Source organism: Centroberyx gerrardi, chromosome 9 (assembly GCF_048128805.1).
Source record: "Centroberyx gerrardi isolate f3 chromosome 9, fCenGer3.hap1.cur.20231027, whole genome shotgun sequence".
NCBI lineage: Eukaryota > Metazoa > Chordata > Actinopteri > Beryciformes > Berycidae > Centroberyx > Centroberyx gerrardi.
The window spans coordinates 21,378,390-21,396,957 of NC_136005.1; the positions used below are offsets into that span (position 1 = coordinate 21,378,390).

At 42.8% G+C, this 18,568-nt stretch overlaps 2 protein-coding genes across 2 annotated transcripts; one reads left to right on the forward strand and one right to left on the reverse strand.

The window, feature by feature from the left end:
* Nucleotides 1–1,571: 1,571 nt before the first annotated feature.
* orc1 (origin recognition complex, subunit 1) lies at nucleotides 1,572–12,826 on the reverse strand. The gene is made up of 18 exons (XM_071915128.2): nucleotides 12,645–12,826; nucleotides 12,357–12,484; nucleotides 11,947–12,119; nucleotides 11,256–11,697; nucleotides 10,618–10,879; nucleotides 9,903–10,010; nucleotides 9,263–9,328; nucleotides 8,854–8,961; nucleotides 8,380–8,620; nucleotides 7,442–7,548; nucleotides 6,813–6,914; nucleotides 6,370–6,541; nucleotides 5,556–5,663; nucleotides 4,182–4,331; nucleotides 3,662–3,781; nucleotides 3,369–3,538; nucleotides 3,107–3,194; nucleotides 1,572–2,995 (listed from the first exon to the last, which is right to left on the reverse strand). The coding sequence occupies exons 1-18, from the start codon at nucleotides 12,740–12,742 to the stop codon at nucleotides 2,801–2,803; spliced, it is 2,838 nt and encodes a 945-aa protein (XP_071771229.2). The 5' UTR covers nucleotides 12,743–12,826; the 3' UTR covers nucleotides 1,572–2,800.
* A 191-nt stretch (nucleotides 12,827–13,017) lies between these two features.
* On the forward strand, nucleotides 13,018–18,361 carry prpf38a (pre-mRNA processing factor 38A). The gene is made up of 10 exons (XM_071915130.2): nucleotides 13,018–13,203; nucleotides 13,618–13,777; nucleotides 14,436–14,557; nucleotides 14,753–14,838; nucleotides 14,929–15,039; nucleotides 16,278–16,384; nucleotides 16,506–16,532; nucleotides 16,868–16,959; nucleotides 17,490–17,538; nucleotides 17,887–18,361. Exons 1-10 carry the CDS (start codon nucleotides 13,074–13,076, stop codon nucleotides 17,930–17,932), a joined length of 930 nt encoding a protein of 309 aa, XP_071771231.1. The 5' UTR covers nucleotides 13,018–13,073; the 3' UTR covers nucleotides 17,933–18,361.
* Nucleotides 18,362–18,568: the final 207 nt, after the last annotated feature.

The following is an 18,568-nucleotide window of genomic DNA, read 5'->3' on the forward strand; positions in this document are numbered from 1 at the left end:
GTACATCAAAACATAAATACACATTTGCACAAATGACTAAATTTGAATTCATCTAACTGGCTTCTGAATTGGGGCATAATTAGAATTGCATTCTCTGATGTTGGTTGATGAAATAGATCTATAGCATAAACCTAAGTTGACTCAAAACTTACCACACCCTGTTTAATGTTTTAATGTTTCTACAGCCACTGCTTGCTGCTCTATCCCAGCAACTGAAAAGCACTCCTTTCTTGCCAGGGGGTTTGGATCCCACTCCAAACGCATCCGAAAGACCAACAAATGAAGTCATAGCTGTTTTGAATTATTTCTCTCTGTCATTTTATTTTGGGCTGTATTCTGTCACTTCTGCCTGTTGTTGTCTGCTTCACCAAACATTGTTCAGTGTTTCAGAGAATTAAGTCATTTGATCACTTCCACCTTCACTGTGGCACTGCTAGATAAAGAGGGAGAAGGGGAAGTCATATTTATCAAGTCATGAAATTTTATTATTTTTATTATTACTTTTCTCTGCTTCTCGGAAACCGTAAGATCCACAGTAACCAAACTTGGCAGATACATTTGTATTGTCAGCCGCTACAAAATTTACATGAATCGGCCAGCTGGTGGCTCTATGACACGACACTTGACCTTTTGACCTATAACTTCTAAACTGTTTGACTTAGAAAAAAAAAATCTTCTTTCCATAGATTCCTTGGGTCAAGCCAAGTCAGGTGCACATAGTGGGGTCAATTTCCGCCATATTGGATTTTCCGCCATTTTGAAATTTATTATAAAGTGTTTTTTCGCTTCCTCTTGTTTGACTTTTTGCCTCCAAAATGTGTACACAGCACTATCATACCGAGCTACACAAAGGATCCATTTTTTTCCTGATTGGTTTAACGATATGGCTACAATTAGCCAACGAATTCTTGACCCGGAATGTCGCTAAGTAGAAAAATGGCCGTAACTTACTGACTGTGTGTCCAATCTTCACCAAATTTCACACTTATGTTGAATAGAGTTCAGAAACTACGTGTGCAAAACCACTTTAAAATTGTCCATTAGGGGGTGCCAAAATGTTGAAAGATTTATTTCTCACAACTGCATGTACCAAATGTCATGAAATTTGCTACACATACTCAGTGGACAGGTACAAATCATAATCCAAAATTTGGTCCAAATTACTTCCGGTGGGCGTGGCCTATAATATTTTTGCTTATAACTTGGCTTGTGATTGGACGATTGCTACAAATCTTGCTGGGCTCCTTAGTAATCCTATTTGGAACGTTCTTACCAAGTTTCGTCCCAATTGGGGAAAGTAATGCCAAATGGCAGCGATAATAACCAGGTCTCTCATAGACCTCCATTGTATTTCATTGTATACCTAAGCATTACGTACAGCAGAATCTTCTTTCAACTTTTTAAGTTCCAACTATGAGATAATTGTTTCTTTCTTTCTTCAAGAAGTCATCTTCAGTCCAATTGACGTGTTGAGCTTGAAACACTATCATCACTGCTTGCGGTTATATTTAAAATCAAATTTTATTGCATATTCAATACTGAAACATAAAAATAAGATACACTACAGCAACATTAAAAATGATACCAGAAACGGTAGAAATATCACATTTCAAATAAAACAAATGAAATGGGGACATCATAAAACTCTCCCATCACAAAAACAGATTTAAAACGAGACTTTAACAACCGGGTTTGTGAAAAAAAATAAGCGTGAAACTTCTATTAAGTTAAACACAAACATTTGATAAAATGTTCAAATGGTGTAACTTTTCCTGAAAATGAGTTTTGCTGTCAAGTGCTCCAAAAATGTCCCTCTGATGTTGCTGAAATGTCCAGTGTCACAAAACAACTGAAATAATGTAATTCTTGTGAAACTCTAAAGTAGAAATACATAACAAAAGGAGTCATTTAAGGTTTGAAAACTCAACCCTGTTTCATATATGGTAGATAGATTTTGATGAGAACTTTGATGAGAACTTGGATCGGCAGGACTTTTCTTAGGTACTACATGAATAAAAAACAATTCTTTGTCCTCAGATCGTTTCAGTTCATATCACGACCATTTCAGGATAGATCATAATTCAAGTTGAGCGTAAGTGCTAAGGTGCTGCCTTTGGAACACCCAGCTGTGGGCCCATATACATTAAAATATCTTATAAGCAGAGAATTGATCTGAGACCAGTTTTCCTTATAAGTAGCTGGAGGGTCAAGCTTTTCTAAACATTTCCTTAGCATCTTTGTTGAAGTACTGCAAACACAAGACTCTAAATAAATCCTCAAAAATTCTCATTGAAACTCATTGAAACATAAGCTTCCAACAGGCATGTTAGGACAGGCGAGGACAATACCAAAGATAACTGAAGAAAACCAGAAATGGGAATCTTCAATAGGAGTGAAAGGGAGGAAATTGCCAACTACAATCCAACCCCAGCCACCGCCCTCAGTCTGCAAATATCATTTGAGGCCTAGGCTAACAAAAAAAAGAAAGAGGAAAAAACCTGTGCTAAAATGTATTACAGTGCCTTCAAAACATCCAGCTATGATCCTCCCGTCTTTTAGAAGGACAGACATCTCACAGTGACATTTTTACGGAAGGAATCTCTCAGTTTGACCAGGTAATTTGAGCCGACATGGCCATAACATTTCTGCCCCCTTGATGAACTATAGACGGCTGTGAGCCAGTCCAGCCCCACCCCCCTCCATCAGTCCATTACATTTCTCATGTGGTAAAAGGAAAAGTTGTAAGATAACCCCTGACCCAGTGTTAATGCAAAAATGTTCTCGGAGCAGCTGGCCTACTTCAGTCGGCCTTGAGGGCAAAGAGGACATCGTCCTGGCTGACGTTGAGGCGGACGCGCTGCTGCACTCCCAGGCGGCTGGGCTCCAGCAGAAGCAGACGGCAGGCTCCCAGACGCTGGCACACCGCCAGGCCCTCCGACACGCTGATGGGCTGCAGGCCCTCCACCCGACACAGCGCCTGGTGCTGCACAAACACCTGAGGAAAGAGAGGAGCAGAAAGAAGTAAGATGAGAAGATCAAGGTGGCAAGTTCAGAAGAGTTTTCCATTTTAACTGTGTTTTCTCCGCCGGTGTGTACATGCTTTTACCTGTTGGAAGGTGGCCTCCTCCAATCCCAGCCGTCGAAACTCGGCAATGACCGCCCTCAGGAACAGCTGTTCCTGAACCGATGCACACCTGAAAACACACAGCATTAGTCATCATTATCTCATGCCAGTTACAATTGGACACTTTAGCCGCATTTCTAAAACATCTCAATGAAAAAAAAAGAAAAAAGAAAAAAAAACACCCAGTTAATCATCGACTGCTAATTGACAGCTAAATGACTCAACGACCATGACAGAATCTCACTTGATGGCAGTGATGTAGGCAGAGGAAAACATCTCGTTCAGCGCCTCCATCACGTGACTCATTCCCACCAATCCTGTGGCGGGACGGCTGGAGGCAGAGTGCTCGCAGATCTCGGTTGCTCGCCGACAGATGTCCAAACAGCGGCGAGCGTCGCCCGACAAAGCGGCCACCTGCGAGGGGAGAGGAACACTGAAATCATTCTGAACCCACTGTTAACTGCAAGTGACTGGACTCACGCTGTGCTTAATAACTAAGCTCAGTCAGGTGAGGCGACGGCTGCCGCTCCTTGCTACCTTTCTGGAGACCAACTGAAGAGCATCCTCCTCGAAGGCCTTGACCTTGTTCAGTCTGGACATGATAATCTGCTGCAGCTGCTTAAAGCTGTACGGCTGGAACGACATCCTTGTCAAGCCCTGGACACACAACAGACACCAAACAATTAGAATTGCATAACATTTTTGTTTCCATAATTAAAGGCCATGTAGGGAGGCATGGTCCCTGATCAGTATATAGTCTCATCAAACCGCTCAAGCAGTCGCAATAATAACACACTGCTAGATTAATGTAAAATATAAATACACTACCACTCAAAAGTTTGGACACACCACATTTTTCTTTATTTTTGTTATTTTAGAATAATAGTAAAGCATGCACAACTGCAAGCAGTGGTGTGAGAGCAGGAGTGTAAACTGAAATTGCGTCACTACACGGTTTATGAAAGCTGTGTTAATACGACCTTTCACCGACAAAACATGGCAGAGAAAATCCAGCATGTGCCCTGGCACTGTGTCAGGACAGGCTTAGCGCTCTCACCAGTCTGCTAGCCACTCTGTTGATCATGATCCTCTCTGGCAGGTCCATGGTATTGGCAATCGTCAGCACCACCAAGCGGGCGTGGCGCCGTGTCGGCCAGTCAAATAGGTTATACATCACATTCTGTTTCCTGGTCCACAACAGGTCCAGCTGCAGTCATTGAAATATGTGAAACATACCACTGCTGTTAAGACGAAAAGACAACTTTGCAGCGGCTGAGGAAAAAAAAATGTCCAAAACTGTTGATTTTCCCCAGTATTTTTCAAATTTATACAGCAAGCCTTGGATGTGCTTCATGGCCTATAAGATCATGAAATTCACTTCAGGAACACATCAAACAACACAAGTTTCAAATCAAATCAATACAATCAGCGCATCCATTGTTTATTTACTTTTTTAGGAGAGGGCAGTTCACTCACCCAGTACTTTTTTTCCCACATGTAGGGTGTTGGTTAAGAGACGGCAAGATTTTCATGAAGCCACTGTTGAACTGCACATGTTTGAACTGACTGTGGTGGTAAGCTTTAGGGCCCTGTTGATTTCATGTGCTTACCTACTTACACTTACACACTAGTGAGCTAGCACCCTCTAGTGCTGTTGAGCCTGGATGTGCGAGCTTTATGTAGAGGCATCAGTTTCATGGTGTGTGAAGATGGTAATGTGTAACTCTTTCTCTTGTTTCCATTTTAGACATTTGGAAAGTAGAGAAGGAGAAAGAGTGGGGGAGACGCAGAAAAGAAAGCTCAAGCAGGGACACACATGCAGCTGCAGAGGTGACGAACTTAACCACTCGACTACCTCGGATCAGAGTTACGATGCTCTAACACAGCAGCAGTGAAATCAATTCTCAAGTGAACCGATTTACCAATAAAGTTGTTGAGAACTCCTCTCTTGCTAATGAGTGAACTGCAATTTCAATTACATTTTGAGCTGAATAAAGGTGAAAGCAGATCGAACCCAGTGCTGCAGTATATTCATAGTATTCCCATGATGTCACATGCATTTCCTACCAGCTGTGGCTGCCATTTGATTACGATCACCTTTTATTTTCCTACCAAGATGGCGGTGGAATGATATAAGAAAATACAATGAATAGAGCAAAACAAATGTCTAAAAGTAAAACGGCAATAGACAAGAGTGTTCTTTTTTTTTGTTCTCATGCAAAGTAAAAGCCCAGTGGATACATCATCATACGCCACAGAAGGCCAAGCAGGTTTCCATTCCAACCAAACGCTTGCAGAGTTCACCGATTAGCACAACTTCCACCAGAGCGAGCGAGGGAGCAGCCAGTTCATGAAATCAGCCGCTGTAGTGTTTGGTTGGAAGGAAAGCCTGCAGACTGTCGGCCCTCCGCGGCACAAGCCGTGTTCTTACTTCGTCCACCAGCAGCACGGTGGTGTCCTTCCTGGGCGCCGGGTTGCTGAGCCTCTTCTCCAGCAGAGCTGCTGCGTGGTCGGCTGTGGCCTTCTGACCGGTCAGTTTCTGCAGAGAGGAGACGAGGTCAGGCATGATGGTGTCATCCAACAGAGTCGAAATTTACCCACATATTTAATTAAAGAAGCAGTAAGTAAGACTTTGGCTGTCCTATAGCACTTACTGTGAGGCTATACTCACAAAGCCATGCACTCATAGGACTATACTGGATGTTAAAAGAAAAAAATGCGCAATCCTTTCTCTTACTGTAACATTTGTTTTTTTTGTTAAATGTTATGGCAAGAAAGAAAACTGTTTCTACAGAGACCACCACTGTCAAATTTTGGAGCTATACTGTATCAATCTAAAGTTAGGACACGCACATTTTTCTTTATTTTTTACTATTTTTCACATTTTAGAATAATAGTAAAGACATCAAAACTATGAAATAACACAAATGCAATTATGCAGTGACCAAAAAATGAAAATTATCTTATATTTTAGATTCTTTAAAGTAGCCGCCCTTTGTCTTGATGGAAAGGCAAAGGTTTTGGAAAGAACTTCATACATAGGCTTCAACTTCACTATTTATATTTGTCTCAGAAACAAATTTCAAGCATTTAAGCAGAAGCCTTTAGATCAAAATGGCTTTAAGATAATGAAAAACATAGTACATTCAATCAGGTGTGTCCAAACCTTTGACTGGTAGTGTACGCCTGCAAAACTAGTGCAGTAAATACCTGTGCTGGGGTGTGCGCCTTTATTCTGTCCTCACCTGCAGAATCTGCACGTAGGCCTGGTGAGGGTCTGTCATCTTCATGCCGTTGATCTCAATGAAGTGAAAGGGAGGGATCTCGTCCATGTCCGACGCATGCTGCAGACAGCGCATCACCTCGTGCACCGTAGCCGTCTTGCCTGTGCCCGGGACACCAGAGATGTACATACACCTGAAACAAGTCAGTGAAGCACCGATAAATAAGAGGAAGAGCCAGTGATGTCAGAAATTCTGAATTCTTACTCCGGAGCTGCTGCTGTTCAATATATCTACCTATCTATCTAAAACTAGACTCTCAAATGTTGGGATAAGTGCTCAGACAGACTAAATTCTTTAATTCTAAGCCGCCTCGATTCTTATTCCTCTTGAAATCTTAAAACACGGTCGATGTTGTTGACCCAGTGAGTCCTCATGGGATGAAAACTGTCAGACGCTCCTCTTACCCTCCGGTGCCATCCATGATCTTGCTCTCCACAAAGTTGTAGATGTCCTGAAACTCCTGCTCTCGGCAGGGCAGAGATTCTGGCACCGAGGACACATGCAACCTTGTGGAAAACACACACACACACACACACACACACACACACACACACACACACACACAGAGAATACATATAAAATGTTTCATGGACTCTATATCCAATTATGTTGTTTCTATTCCACCCATAGATTCCCCCCCACCTACCCATCCAATAAATGCTGTGTTTAATGACTGGCTGAATAATTGATTGTTGTGCTGTTCAAATTGCTATCCGATTATCTTATTTTCATTGCCATATACTGTTGTTGTGCAATCACCATTGAATAAGGACACTAATCTGCAACACGGGCGATAAGAATATTGAATACCGAAAACGCAATAAGTGTTTGTGTTTTCATGAAAGAGAAAATGATGAGTCATAGCAGTACTTTTTCTCCTGCAATCAGTTCCCAGTTTTAGTCCGTAAACTTATACGTACAGCTAAATCAATTTAAGTCGACATTATGTGAACCGGCCCACATTCATCGAGCCCCTTAAGAGCAGGATCTAGGACTGGTGACCATTCGTTCTGATCCAAACTCTCCGCCTCACCTTGTCCTGGCCTCCTCTAGAACGTTCGCAGGCTGTCTGGCTGGCAGGGACCGGCTGGGGATACTGGGCGTGGCATGACGAGGGGTCCGCGGTGTGCTGGGCGCGGCCTGTCAATACAGGCAACAGTCAGACTGGACAAGGTGACAAGAAAATATGGCAGCCTCTTGCTCTGATGTCATTTCATATCTGTTCCCATAAACACAAAGCGTCCACAGATCGACATGGGGTCTTGCTGTAGGTCTCAGAAAAAAAAAAAAAGGTCTCAAAATCACACTTTTAGCGCATAAATGAATGCGAACAAAGCAGATTCCGACAATATATATAAAAGAAACTAGTACTGTCACTCACGTGTGGTTAAGTGAATTGCTTTCTTTATGTTATTAAACCTTTCATTTTGAACACCGTGTAACACCGAAATCCGGTCGGAGGAAACGTATGCCTATTAAACTGAAAAGTTTAATAACATAAAGAAGCGATTATTATCAGACAATATTGTCAGAATCTGCTTTGTTCGTGTTCGCTTATGCGCTAGAAGTGTGATTTTGAGATGTTTCACCATACAATAGCAATGAATGCAGAGAGAAAAAAACGCAATTCTCCAATTGCCTCTACTGGAGCCCCGGAATAACAGACAATCACCAATTCTGGGGTTATATCATGGCCAGGAAGCTACACAACCAAAGGTACTAGCAAAGTTCAACATCACTTTAAGGTCTCTAATTCAAATTAAGTCTCTGGAATGACAGACAGTCAGACAGTCGTAAAACATATGTACGACTGACAATACTTAATGCAAGAAGAACCCCAAAACATGTTGCCTCTTTATGAGAAATGAGGAAGGATTCAGAGAGGAATGAAATGACCACCAGAACCTATAAGATTCTTAGAAACAAGCCTTTCAGAACTGGATCCGGGCAGGGATCTGGCACCCACTCTACCTTCTTGCTGGGAGTCTTGCGCGGGGTCCTGGTCGAGGAGCGGCTTTTCTGTGTGGAGCGAGGAGTGCGAGACGCCGCTGCGCCCCGTCTGCTCCTCTTCACGACCACTTCCTCGTCGCTATCCATCTTTTCCTCTTCCTCCTCCTCGTCATCCTCACTGCTACTCTGCAGCTCCTTCTTAGCCGGGATAAAGTCATCCCCGTCCTCTCCGTCGGAGTCCTGCTGGTTGCCCAACAGATTCCTAACACAAAATACAGCGAGGCTCAGCGCTATGAAGATAGGAAACTGAATTCTGTTTACGTTCCCATTTTCACCATTTGGGGTGTGTATTGTTGGTGCCTAGTCTAAAAGCTGGATACATTATTCCCTTTTTTAAGTCTAAAATTAAACTGTAAGACAGAAGCAGCGGTCAGAGGTTTTCTGACCCCTGCAGAATTTACAGTCAGTGAGTTATGAATCCCCGACAGCACTTACAGCTGCTTCCTGATGCGTGACGCCACCAGCTGGGCCGACTTCCTCTTGGAGCTCCTGGGTGTCATGGCGGCTGGCAGCATGGGAGAGTTCTCATTGTCCACCTCCGGCCTGTGAACACCAGACAGAAACAGTGTGGGCAGGGAAGTGCATCCGCTGAACCGAGTCAAGGTGCAGATAGAAAAATATTTTATCATAATCCATGGAGTAGTCAAAGTATTAAAAAAAAAAAAAAAAATTAGTATTTATAAGAAGGAAATAATCAACTTCCAACCTAATGTGGCTCTGAACTGAATGGTCTTAAGATTTCTTGCCAATGAAAACCCCAAGTTCAAGTGTCAGGTGTTCTTGCTCATCAGTGTTTAAATACAGTATAAGAATAACCTCATCAGTGCATTACACAGGTACTTACAGCACTGCCAGGGCAGGTTCCCTGATGGCTTTCAACGAGTCTGTCCTTCGGGAAGGAGTGGTGGCTCTATTTGAAGGCAGATATGATGAAACAGATTTTTAGGATTAGAAATAAGGAAAACAAATCAGGTAAAGGTGCAGTAACACTTGTAGTCAGCATTTTATATTTTTCTTAAAAAAAAACTAAAAAAAAACTATCTGCCCTGTTTAAAGTGCCATCAATAATGCCCAACTGTATGTGCAGTTAACTTACAGATTTGTGACACCAGCTACCACAACATGCTCTAACATTCACACTGCTGCGAGTTCCTCAGACCCACTCCTCCGAAAAACAGAAAGACAGGATTTGGACTGAAAAAAAAAAACACACCGGTGTGAATTGTGCGGAAGATCTTTTTTCCCCGTTTTTGCATCACACCCCACCACTTGTCCCAATACTGTCAAACCAGTGGCAGCCTAGGAGGAAAATACAGGAGTGGACATTGTCACGGGACATCACAGGAGCCGAGAAGTTAGGAGGGCATGACATGGCCCGATCATTCAAATCTCACTGCTCCTGTGTTGCCTCCCACTGAAAGTGTTGTCCACTCCTTGATTTGTATGTAAAGTTCCAGCCACCGGGCCTGGAGTGGCCCACTCACTTCTGCCCTCTGGTGGCATAGTCTCTTCGAGGGGTGGCTTTTCTTCTCCTCGGGGTCTTAGCCGAACCGATCGGCAACTCTGCCTCTAGTACCTCATCCTCCAGAGGACTCATATCCAGCAGCTCCCTGGAAGAGGGGCCAATGTGTCCAACTTTACACCAGAAGGACGACACACAGTGTAGCCAGTGTAGCTACAGATAGTCAGAATGCATATTGCAAGAAATCGCACTACGCATGAGTCCTGCCCTTAATTTGGTTGGTGACAATATTCTTTGTGACAGCATAAGTAGTACTAGTAAAATTAATCAATCATAGAAAAATAATAATAATGCGATGCCCTAAATACATCAGCCTTTCGCCGCCAATGAGGTGGGTCTGAATGTTATGTTGAAATTGGCATGTTTATGTATTGCTATATAATTGTGCATGTAGTACAGCTGCATCCGGCCCAGGACCTTTGGCACATGTCACCCCCCTCTCTCTCCCAGGCTTTCCTGTCTCTCTCCACTTTCAACTATCCAATAAAGTCAAAAAATTAAAACAAATTCATGCTGCACATTGTCAGCCCACAATTAGACCCCCACCAGTTTGCCTACAGAGCCAAGCAAGTGGCAATAAAGTATCTATCTAGTACTCATTGTTAAGCACTATATACTGTCTATATACTTAGCACTATTTGGACACTGTGTGCGCATGTGTATGTGTCCACCCTTACCTGGTGGAGTGGTGTTTGGCAGATGAGTACAGACTATCCTCGGTGAGGGACAGTCTGTTCAAGCTGATGCTAGAGGGCTTCAGCAGGAACGCATCTTGAGCAGAGGCAGTCCTGTGGGCCGTCTTCATGGGGGCTAGGCCGCGGGACAGGGGCAGCGCCTGAGGTGGGGAGGACGACAGTCTCTGGGCCACCTCAGACTCCAGCTCTTCATCCAGCAGCTGGCTGAGAATATCCTCCCGGGTCATCGTCTTCTTCACCGGACCTGACGGAAGGAGGAGAATAACATGCAATGTAAATGAAAAATTTTGACAAAAAGTGCTAAATATAACAAAAATATGTTTACGCTTGCTTGAAGTGGAAAGTTTTTTGTCAGTAAAGGCATTATGCAGTAAACAGAACACATTTGTCAAATCAATCATGACTCGTGGATGTGTTTTCTGACACAGCTATATTCTACTTTCAGGAAATGTATTTATTGCTTAAAATTCACCCAACAGCAGGATAGAAACATAGGCAGGGCTTGTATTTGCGCATGGCAATTACTTATTAAATATTTACCTGTGTCATTATCAACACTCAAACAACCGACACTGGAAAAAAAAACGTTCTGAATGGCATCCTGTTTTTGAGACACTCACTGCTGAGTTCCAGCTTCTTGCGTACGCCCGGTGTCCTGGTGATGCCGGCCCTCCGCTTGGCGCTCAGGCATTTGGAGGCGGACAGCTTGGAGGCCGAGTGTATGGACTCCGCCTCGGAGGTGCCCATCTTGCCCGCGCTCACGGTGGCCCTGCTGTGGGCCGCAGTAGAGGCTCTGCGCATGACCGAGGGATCTGGGGTGGGCAGAGCGCGTCGAGAGGGGCCTCGGGACGCCGGAGCCGCCGCGGGGGGGGAGCAGGGGGGCGAGGGAGGGAAAGACGGTTTGGGACGAGGAGGAGGAGGAGGGGAAGCGGGTTGAGCGGTGCCCTCCATCAGGGCCCGGTCTACAACCTTGAAGGCCTTGGCGTCCCAGGACACCTTCACGTACAGAGTGTCCTTGCTGTCAGACTCGGGGAAGGGAGCCGGTCCCGGGACATGCTTGACCTTTGGGCAAAAGGAGAGGCACTTAGAATGGAGTGATCAAGAATAAGAAGAAACCCAATACACTTCTGCCTCCAAAAGAAATAGAGGGTTGAAAGAAAGATAACTGGAGTCTATGTCAAAATAACTGAGTTGAATGTAAAAAAAAAATAAATAAAACAACACAAACAACAAACAACTGAAAAATTCAGCCAAACTTCATTTATAGTCTATTCAAGTCTTATTCCAAGTGACCGTCCCTCCCTCCTTTACCTGCACAGTGCTGATGATGGACTCGGCATCCACCTCGTCATCACAGGCGCGGCCCTGATAGTAGAAGACTTCCTGCGGGTGCGGCTCCCTGCCCAGCAATGTGATCTTGTTCGGTGGCACTTCCGACACACGCACAAACCACTGAACCAGAGCCTTCTTCTGCCCTCCGCTTTCTGAAACACACAGTCAGAGACAAGGGATGAGTGGAAGGGGATCCCATCCACCTTGTTAGCATAAATTATGGCATGCATTACTCTAATTAATTATATATTTTAGAGAAACATTAGGGAAATGACAATTAACCTGCTCACACAGTTTGTGATGAGTGCAATTGGGTTCAGGAATTCATGCTTTTTAGAGGTCACAAAACATCTATTGATTTGCATTCCTTCCCACTGGCTGTGACTCACCATCACCGAAGAGCTTGATGACCTTCGCCACATATGGGCTGTCTTCATCCTCTCCCTCTATGAGAATGTGTTGGCCTTTGGATATCTCAGTGGTCCTTGGGAGACCCTCTACACTGATTCTCAAGGAGCTAGTACATGATAAAAAGAGAATGAATAGCCACGTTGAAATCAATCAGTCAAGTCTAATTTGGATATATATGAAAAGCAGGGATTTCACAAGTTAACTGAAATGATCAAGGCCACAGGAATAGCTTTCAGAAAAATGCACTCGTAGAAAAAGGTACTCACCCATATTCATAGGTCTTCAATTTCCTATCGATACTTATTGGTCTGCCAACCCACTTGTAGACTCGTCGCACTCTCAGTCTTGTACAGTATCTTACCATAATTGACTACCTGCTACGCTAGCTGATATAAAACGGTGATAAATGCAGAGGTAAAAGACAGATGGTGTCCTAGAGATAATAGTGTACCTTAATCACTTGCCTGCTTTCTTTCAAAAGCTGGATTTAAGACGACGATTTGCAGCAAAAAAAGTCTTGAAACAACACACTCCAGCTACAGTTCGCGCGAAAATGTCGCAATTTCCGTTTTCCAAAGCTATCGACCAATCACCTCGACAGACGTTGACCCCGGACGTGAATGCTGTTGTGACGGAAGGTCAAGAAGCAGATACCGCTAGTGTTGTTTCGCTAAAGAAACACATTTCCCATCCCGATGGCGAATAGAACAGTTAAAGATGCCAACAGTATACACGGGACAAATCCACAATATCTGGTGGAGAAAATCATCAGGACTCGAATCTATGAGTCTAAATATTGGAAAGAAGAGTGTTTTGGACTTACAGGTAAGAAACTTGTTAGCGAGCAAGCTAACTTCGGCTATCGTAAGCTAACCATCCAGCCGGAAAACCGAATGCACACGTTATTTCTTAATCTTAGGTAAAGTCCGTTCATTTGAATTTGTGAAGACCATTTGTCCCAACATGTAGAGGACCAAATAACGGGCTTTACTGTGATTTAAAAGGAGAGTCTGCTCTATTCACAGCAAATGGGACTGGCTGTGGATTCATAGTTTTTGTGTTGTTTGCTACACCCAAGTGCAATTTACTGTGTTTTCTGCTGGACCCTAAAATATACGAAAATATATGTAAATGTCCCTGTAAAACCTGGAGTTTTAGGAGAAACTTAACATGAGTGAGTCAATGCATGTGAGAAATGAGAGCTGTAAAGGCAATGTACATGTTCTGTTTTATCCACAGCCGAGCTAGTTGTTGACAAAGCCATGGAGCTTAAGTTTGTTGGTGGAGTTTATGGTGGAAACATCAAACCCACTCCCTTCCTCTGCCTCACGCTGAAGATGCTGCAGATTCAGCCCGAGAAAGATATCATCGTGGAGTTCATTAAAAATGAAGATTTCAAGTAAGTTCTGATGGATCCAGGGAGTAAAACGAAGAGGAGCGGTATCCATTTTGTCAACAACACAAATTCATAAATTCATCCATATCCTTGGTTAATAATGGATATAAAAGAACATGTAAACATTGACGACCATAATAAATGTAACTCCCACTGCCTAATAATGTTTTAGGTCAGAACAATGTGGAGATATTATTAGACAGGTGTCTTTTTTCATATGACACTCTGATGGTTCTTTAGCCTGTGAGTTACTCTGCAATTGCAAATGCACATCAGCAAAATTGAGCCACCACTGAAGCTAAATGAATGAGAGTCATAGGTGCAAGCACATCATGTTTGGTAATTCTAATCATCAGCAGTAGTTTGTTATATGCTAAATGTGGCTGAATTTTGGCCAAAATTTGAAATATGTTGCAGTTGCTGACTGTTATGATTTCTGATTATTTAGCATGAGAAGTGACTAGACTGTAATGTTTGTTTGGCTATTAGAACCAAACCATCTATTTCAGATTCCTTTGGTTCTTGGATTACCTTCGGGTCAATGAACCATCGGAATAGCTTATAAAAACCAGCAATTATGCTGTGGGACTATCACAGCCATCTCATCCATTTATATGTACATATCAGCTTCTGGCAACCTGTTCTCTCTCTTCTTTATTAGATACGTTCGCTTACTCGGAGCAATGTACATGAGGTTAACGGGCACCTCAGTGGATTGTTACAAGTACCTGGAGCCTCTATACAATGACTACAGAAAAATCAAGAGTCAGAACCGAAACGGAGGTGAGTCTTTTTTCAAAGTGGGTCCACCACTCATCACTCAGCAAGCTAATTGTTCCTGCCAGCCTGCTTCTAGCAAGAACAAATGTTGCCTTTTGGATGCTTTGTATTGTGGATGTAAGATGACATCATGCCAGGTTGCTGCCATCTTTCTGTAACGGTTTATTGTTTCTGCTACTTTCCTCCTCTCTGCTCCAGAGTTTGAGCTGATGCATGTGGATGAGTTCATAGACGAGCTTCTTCATGCTGAGAGAATGTGCGACATCATTCTGCCTAGGCTTCAGGTGAGTTGGCATCATGTCTATACACGCACACCTTTGATTCACATGCCTAGGCCACTGAAGTGTGTCTATGTGTGTGTGTGTATGTCACAGAAAAGACAGGTCCTTGAGGAGGCTGAGCTGTTAGACACACGCATCAGTGCTCTGGAGGAAGACCTGGATGAGGTGGAGAGCAGCGAAGAGGAGGATGAAGAGGAAGAGAAGGTAACGTAACACTGCAAGCCTAACTAGCTATATTTTTCCTCCGTCTGAAAATTGGTTTGCAGTGAAGTGAATAATAACTATTACACAGGGCAGATGTGGTCGTCTACAAGCACACCAACGCTTTTTAGGTGCTCAGGGATATGCATTATTGGATTGGCATAATAGGGCAACAGTAAATATACACATACTCGCACGTCTAATATCACCGGCATCTAGCTTGTCAGTGGGCCTAATCATGTGCGTACATCCTCACAGACGCTCCCGCAGACTCCGCCAGCACTGACGAACACACAGAGCCCAGCTCTTATTGAGATGCTCTGTCCAGCACCTAATAAGCACCTAATAACTTCATGGGTAGAGCACACTGTTAGTTAGCAGTTTGATTTCCACTGAGCTGATCCATTCTGCGAACGCGTGCGCTCATGGCCCTGTCAGGCACTTAAAATTAAATTGTCCACCAAATTGCTTGCCTATATACATTAGTGATGATGATGACAAGACATGATATTTCAAATATTACACATAATGAGGTAGAGGTTTGATGGATGTGCAGATGGCTGATAAGACCAGTGTGAGCATGGGACACGCTGTGGGCACTGGGCAGGAGTATGATTTATTTCCAGAGGGCTTTGTGTTACTGCTGTCCTTGCATCTTTGCCTTTTGGGGTTTTTTCATCTCAGAGGTGGCTGCTCGGACAACAACGTTATACATTTCAAGATCCACACAACACGATGAAACATTATTGGGAACAATACAAACAGTAATGGTTCATATGGAAAACAGGCCAGAGTCACAGAGTGTTTGGAGTGATTGAAGCATAAAGCCCTGCTAAATTGCTAGTATCCTTTGCACATCTGTATCAGGGCTGCTTCACTGAATAGATTCCTGCTTTATTGGACCGTTCTAGCTCCTTGAAGGCATACCTACTTATTATCCACATTTCAATGGCAACACTGAGCCAACGCAGTTTTTTTTTTTGTTTTTTTTTACAATCAAAAGCACAGGGACTCCACTGTCAAATGAACAAAAAGTTCATTTGACAGTTGCAGCAACTCTGTTGCATCATGATGCAGAAACAATCATAACACATTTAATTTCTAGAGACTTGAATAATGAGGGATCCTGTGTTGGCTCTAGCTGGCCTTGTACTGGAAAGAAGATCACGGAAACCCAAGTGTTATCTTGCAAAGTCTTTAATGGTCCCTGTAATGTTGTCTGTCTATTTCACCGCCTGCAGCCAGAGAGACTCCAGACCCCCGAGCCCCACAGACGCAGTTACCGTGACAACGACAGACCCCGCCGCTCCCCCTCTCCACGTTACAGACGCAGCCGCTCACCCAGACGGTCTGTCGTTAATTTATTTATCCTTTATTTTAACATACATTTAGCTGTGTGTATCTGTACTCTCAATGATGATGAATGCTAAAATACAATGTTAAATCCCTTGTGGTTTATTTCCTTCCAGGAGGAGCAGATCACCAAAGAGGCGAAGGTACGTGTGCTTTTGTTTGAAATCCTAAATCCATTTGGCTTTTAACAGAATACTTGTAGCATATTCTGATTATTCCACAGATGTGATTTTATAGATTCTTTTCTTCCAGGATTTCAGGCTTTTTTCACACAACCCCCATTCTATTCTGTTGGAGATTACCATTTTCTAATGTAAATTTCTGTTTTCCTTTTCCCCGCATTATTTCCAGTAGTCCTGATCATGCGCTGTTTCCAAAAACTTCATGTAGCGTGTATATCATTTTCTATGCAGATATGCCTGTGATTGGGGCCACTGTCTAACATAATTTTTTCCTTATTCGTCTTGACCGCATTCAGCCCGTCCCCCCGGAGAGACCGCCATCGCAGCAAGAGCCCCCGCCGGCACCGCAGCAGGTCCCGAGACAGACGCCACCGCTCCAAGTCCCCAGGTAGCACTCGCATCAGTGGATGAAGGGGGACAGCCTCCATTTGTAAACCATGAAGCAGCTACAAACAGACCGCCACCCCACAGTTGGATCTTCACCAATCACACACGAATCACTGTTAAATGTCTCAGTATAAAAGTTTTTATGAGAGGAATTTAATTGTTTCATTCTAACTTATCCAACCAGAATGGGAGGGATTTTTGAATATATTTTATAATTTAGGCTTCATGAACACGACACAACAACCAAACGTATTCCTGTTTTTTTTTCTGTTCTTCCATTCACTAGCTTTTTTGCTCATATGAAGTATGTATGTATCGCTGCTATTGTGGAAAACACATTTAACTGCACTTTAGTGTTTTTTTTTAAATACATGGATGTCGGTGAGAAAATAAGTATCCAGCATTCAGTCATTCTGGGGAAACCCTTTTTGCAGATATGTGGATTTTACCTGGCAGCAGGAATATATAAGCTTGATTTGAATATGCTAGTTTGGCACCTATTCTGAAATCCAGCTCATTGTTTTCCACCAGGTCATCACAGAAGCCACAGGCATCGCAGCCACTCGAAGTCCCCAGAGAGGTGAGTGCTAAAATTGAAGGCAAGGTCTAATGAAATGTAAAGCTTCAAAATTAGAAACTGCTGCTGTATGTCATAATACTTTTAAGTCCACTCAAGTAATTCTAATTTCTTAAATACTTTGTGGTATTTATCTGAATGTGTTTGCACAATAAAAAATCTTTGATAAAGACAAAGTGAACAGGGAATCTGTCCAAATATCACCAATCTAATTCATAATTTGTGATGGACATATACCATTCATTGAATTGCCTCTATGTATATACCTAGATCATGACAGCAATTCTATTTATCTGTTGCCTGTTTATGTTGACCAACACCAAATATTATTTTTATTCTGTTATATTACAGGAGTTCAAAGAAGAGTCACAAGAAGAGTCGAAGAGGAAACGAGTGATCATTTATTTTTTTGTTTCTTTTTTTACCTGCAAGCTGTCAAAGGTCTTACCTCTAAATCTTGTATGAAGTTTTTTGAATTTTTTAAATTCCATTTTGAGAAGCAATTTCAATTGTAGATATTGGACCAGCCTAAAACATGTTTAACCTTACTGCAATGCACATGGACTGAGCATGGACACAGTCTGTATATCTCCACTCTGAGAGATGTACAAGTAAATCCAGTGTTGTGTTTCCATCCTTCAGAATAATTGTGGCCAACATTAACAAGTTTTGGATATTTGTCAATGTAGAAAATGGTTCCTGTAAACATTGTTTCAGTGTCTGTATGTCAAGTATGAGTTAGCACTGTTATTTACATTCATTAGGCTATAGAAATAAAGAACCTTCCCCTACTACATGAGTCATGTGTTTATGGGATGTTTTATTGACTCAAAATCGATTCAACCACAATAAAGACAAGTCACTGTACAGAAATCAAGGTTCACATTTGTGTTTCTGTAACTTTAAGATTACTTTGCTATATTTGAGGTATAAAGGTACAGATACAGATAGGTACAGAAGAAGTGAAAAATAACAAAGTTCAGGGAATTTATTGAGAATACATAATGCCGTTACAGGTATTCTGTTAGTACCC

Bases quoted from the DNA above. Each gene is read 5' to 3' on its own strand.
- orc1 (XM_071915128.2), bottom strand. From the start codon at position 12,742: ATGGTAAGATACTGTACAAGACTGAGAGTGCGACGAGTCTACAAGTGG. The intron at 8,962-9,262 runs GTAAGTACCTGT...TGGTGTTCACAG, and splicing joins GAACCTGCCCTGGCAGTGCT to GCCGGAGGTGGACAATGAGA. The intron at 4,332-5,555 runs GTAAGAACACGG...CAATGACTGCAG, and splicing joins CCGTGCTGCTGGTGGACGAA to CTGGACCTGTTGTGGACCAG.
- prpf38a (XM_071915130.2), top strand. From the start codon at position 13,074: ATGGCGAATAGAACAGTTAAAGATGCCAACAGTATACACGGGACAAAT. The intron at 13,204-13,617 runs GTAAGAAACTTG...TTTTATCCACAG, and splicing joins AGAGTGTTTTGGACTTACAG to CCGAGCTAGTTGTTGACAAA. The intron at 14,558-14,752 runs GTGAGTCTTTTT...TCTCTGCTCCAG, and splicing joins GAGTCAGAACCGAAACGGAG to AGTTTGAGCTGATGCATGTG.